The sequence below is a fragment of the Gavialis gangeticus genome, unplaced genomic scaffold (genome assembly GCF_001723915.1).
Source record: "Gavialis gangeticus isolate Ggan-Ray unplaced genomic scaffold, GavGan_comp1, whole genome shotgun sequence".
In the NCBI taxonomy this organism is placed as follows: domain Eukaryota; kingdom Metazoa; phylum Chordata; order Crocodylia; family Gavialidae; genus Gavialis; species Gavialis gangeticus.
Window position 1 is genome coordinate 461,972 of NW_017729009.1, and position 3,331 is coordinate 465,302.

Here is a 3,331-nt window from a genome sequence, read left to right on the forward strand (position 1 = left end):
TGTGGAGAAGCTTGAGAGAGTCCAGAGGAGAGCCACGTGCATGATCAGAGGTCAGGAAAACAGACCTTACGACGACAGGCTGAGAGCTATGGGACTCTTCAGCCTGGAAAAACACAGGCTCAGGGGTGATCTGATGGCCACCTATAAGTTTATCAGGGGTGTTCACCAGGATCTGGGGGAATGTTTGTTCACCAGAGCACCTCAAGGGATGACAAGGTTGAATGGTTATAAACTCCTGCAAGGCCATTTCAGGCTGGGCATGGGGAAGAATTTATTTACTGTCTAAGCCCCCAAGGTCTGGAACAGCCTGCCATCGGAGGTGGTTCAAGCACCTACTTTGAACGCCTTCAAGAGACAATTGGATGTTTATCTTGCTGGGATCCTGTGACCCCTGCTGACTTCCTGCCCCTGGGGCAGGGGGTTGGACTCAATGATCTTCCGAGGTTCCTTCCAGCCCTCATGTCTGTGAAATCTATGAGTCACAGGTAATACAATCTGCTATAAATTATGGTATCCAGCTGACCTGACATTTCAAAGGTCTCGGGTTATCATATATGCTCCCTTTAATCTGCTCATGCCATTGTAGCTGACTGTACTACTATAGAACATCCCAGTTCACAGCTTGGTTTGTGTGTGTCTTAGACCTGTGTGAAGAAGAGGAGTTTAAAGTCTTGCTGCTGGAACTGAAACACAAGCATGATGTGATCATGAAATCCCAGCTGAGGCACAAGTCCTCCTTGAGTAGGAGGACCTCCAGCACTGGAAGTCGCGGGTGCGTATGAAACTTTTTTTCTTCACCAAGCTTACCACAGTCCAGATTTAAAAGTACCGTTGCTGAAAACAGAATGCTTTAAACTTAGTACACATGAGACCAGGTTTTCAGCTCTAACGTTTTAGTGGGTTCTTCAAGTGGCAGAAGCTGGCCCTGTTAAGTCAGGAAGCTTTTTCTTTGTTGAAATGGAGTTTCTTTCACCACCGGGCAGTGCAGTATCTGGAAAAGCAAGACCGTATTAGTCTGGACCATAACATGGGGAATTGAGGTATCAAGTAACGGAGGTTCACCACCCTTTAATATATACTTTTGCCATTATCAGTTGGTGCTTCATGATATGCACTCACTTCAGCTTTAATGAAGGTGTGGGAAGAGGTAGATTTATAGTAATGGTTAACACAAAGCAGAGCCAAGACACTCTCGTACTACTTGTAAATGAACACAAAGTCTACTAAGAATGTTTTCTTTGAAAAGGTTACTGCACGTTTGTCTTGCACTTTTCGATGCTCTGTTGGAAAATGTAAAGTGCAAAGACCATGTAAGAGAAACCGTGGTGGAAGATTCAGCTGCTCATCTTGCTAACACTTCTGCTCGTTCTTATACTTGTCTTTCAGGAAGGTGGTGAGGAGAGCAAGTCTTTCAGACCGAACAAACCTTTACAGGAAGGAATGTGAGAAAGAAGCCATTGTCTGGCAGCAAATGGGGGCAGCAGAAGAGCAGAGAAGTTCAGGCCACTATGGAGAAATTGGGGAGACTCGATCTGACCAAGAGAACACGGATCCAGTAAGGGACCCCAAGCTTCACTACATGAAGTTGCATCAGAGAAGTCATAGCAAAAGTCTCCCAGCAGAGTTGTCAAGGGAGCTATGTGCAGGGATTGAATTACATCCCAACTCTTGTGGGGGGGAGGGGGTTGTGGTGGCAGCGGCAGCTCCTTCTGGCTACCACCACCTGAGACACGAGGTAGGCCGGGGGAGCTCTTGTCTCTTATGGGGGGAGCTCAGCCCCCCCGAGCTCCCCCATAGTTCAAACCCTGGCTATGTAGATATGGCATGTTATTGAGTGATCTTCAGCACTAAGGTGATGTATAGGAACCTAAGTCTCAAAGGGCAAGATTCTGATTGCAGTTATACTGGTATAGATTAGGAGTGCTGCCAGTGACGTTCAAGGACTAGAGGGTCAGGCATTTGCAAAAAAATAATTTTCTACTACTAAATGTATGTTTTGTCTACATTCAATAGGTAATAATCATTGGTATTATACATTGGTTTGAGAGGAGCAGACTTTGTGTTTCTAGGAGAACCTTTATCATACCTTCCCTTGTTGTGTGTATTTATTTAATTCGGCTGTGGGCATGTTTATAATGCAATCTTTGCATATAATGACCTAGGTTTTAAAGGAAAACAAGTGTCTGACTTTTTTCCTCCATGTTAAGATGTAACTGGCTCAAGTGGACTTTGATTTCATCTAACGTGGACTTCAAAGGGGATAGTGGGTGGGAATGGAGTGACGTCAACCTTTTACCAGAGTTGCTGTTTGCCTTCAGGATTTGGTTAAAAGGAATCATCCTGCCTGAGGAGGTTGCAAAAGATGCAGACTCTGCTATCCTGGAGAGAGAGCTACTCCTGTTTCTAATAAATGTTTTCTCATTACAGAATTTGGTGCTGGAGAAGTCCACCCTCCTTCCTGAGTTAGCAAACAAAAGCACACAATGTGACTCTGAAAGCCCCCTTCAGAACGGACTCAGGGCATCTGCCAGCACTTACCAGTACTTCTCCAATGGGGACATTTGGAAAATGCACACATCTCCAGACAGTAACACAAGCCAAGTACTGCCCTATGGTAGTCCAGGCCTCCCTGACTCTCAGCAGATCTGGGATGCCTACAAGGAGCACAGCCATCAAACGCTCTCTGAACTGAAGCGGCAGCGGGCTGCAGCTAACTTGCTCAACCACCCCTTCATCAGCACCCACTTTGGCAGTAGTGCAGGAGGGATAGTAGAGAATGGGGGTGAGACCAAATCACACCTGATTGGATCCAGGACTTCTCCTTACAGCTCCAGTGGGACTTCTGTTTATTACACAGTGTCCAGTGGTGATCCACCCCTCTTGAAATTCAAAGCTCCCATGGAGGAAATGGAAGAGAAAGTCCATGGATGCTGTAGGATTTCTTAATCTCATCCACTTCTCAAACCAGTGGAGACAAAAAGTGGGTAGGCTGGCTGAATCTATTACTTTCCACCCTGGCACGGGGAGAACTCAGTGTAGTTACAGAAGACCTGACTCTGCCAGTCTCTTCCAGCCTTTTGAATAGTACTTTACCTTGCCAGTAACTTCCATTACAGTCAAAGGGGGAAGGCAGGTAGAATGAGGCCCACAGGGGATAAATGGAATAGTTTACCATGTGCATGTAAAAAGAACTACCCTGCCTTTTGCTTATCGAGAGGGACAATACTTTTGATGGAAGAAATGATATGATTTTCAAATCCTTATTTTCAAGTCTCCTGCTGAGAGCCAGCAAGCTTCCTGAATGTGGCAGATTGGTCCTGACTTTTACCTC

General features: G+C 45.8%; 1 protein-coding gene across 1 annotated transcript in view; it reads left to right on the forward strand.

The window, feature by feature from the left end:
* Positions 1-3,325, forward strand: part of PPP1R16B (protein phosphatase 1 regulatory subunit 16B) — a 79,858-nt gene extending 76,533 nt beyond the window's left edge. The window contains exons 8-10 of the mRNA XM_019509780.1: positions 643-772; positions 1,387-1,555; positions 2,428-3,325. Of these exons, the coding sequence (XP_019365325.1) occupies positions 643-772; positions 1,387-1,555; positions 2,428-2,946 (818 nt within the window). The 3' untranslated portion in view covers positions 2,947-3,325. The remainder of the gene's footprint in view (positions 1-642; positions 773-1,386; positions 1,556-2,427) is intronic.
* Positions 3,326-3,331: the final 6 nt, after the last annotated feature.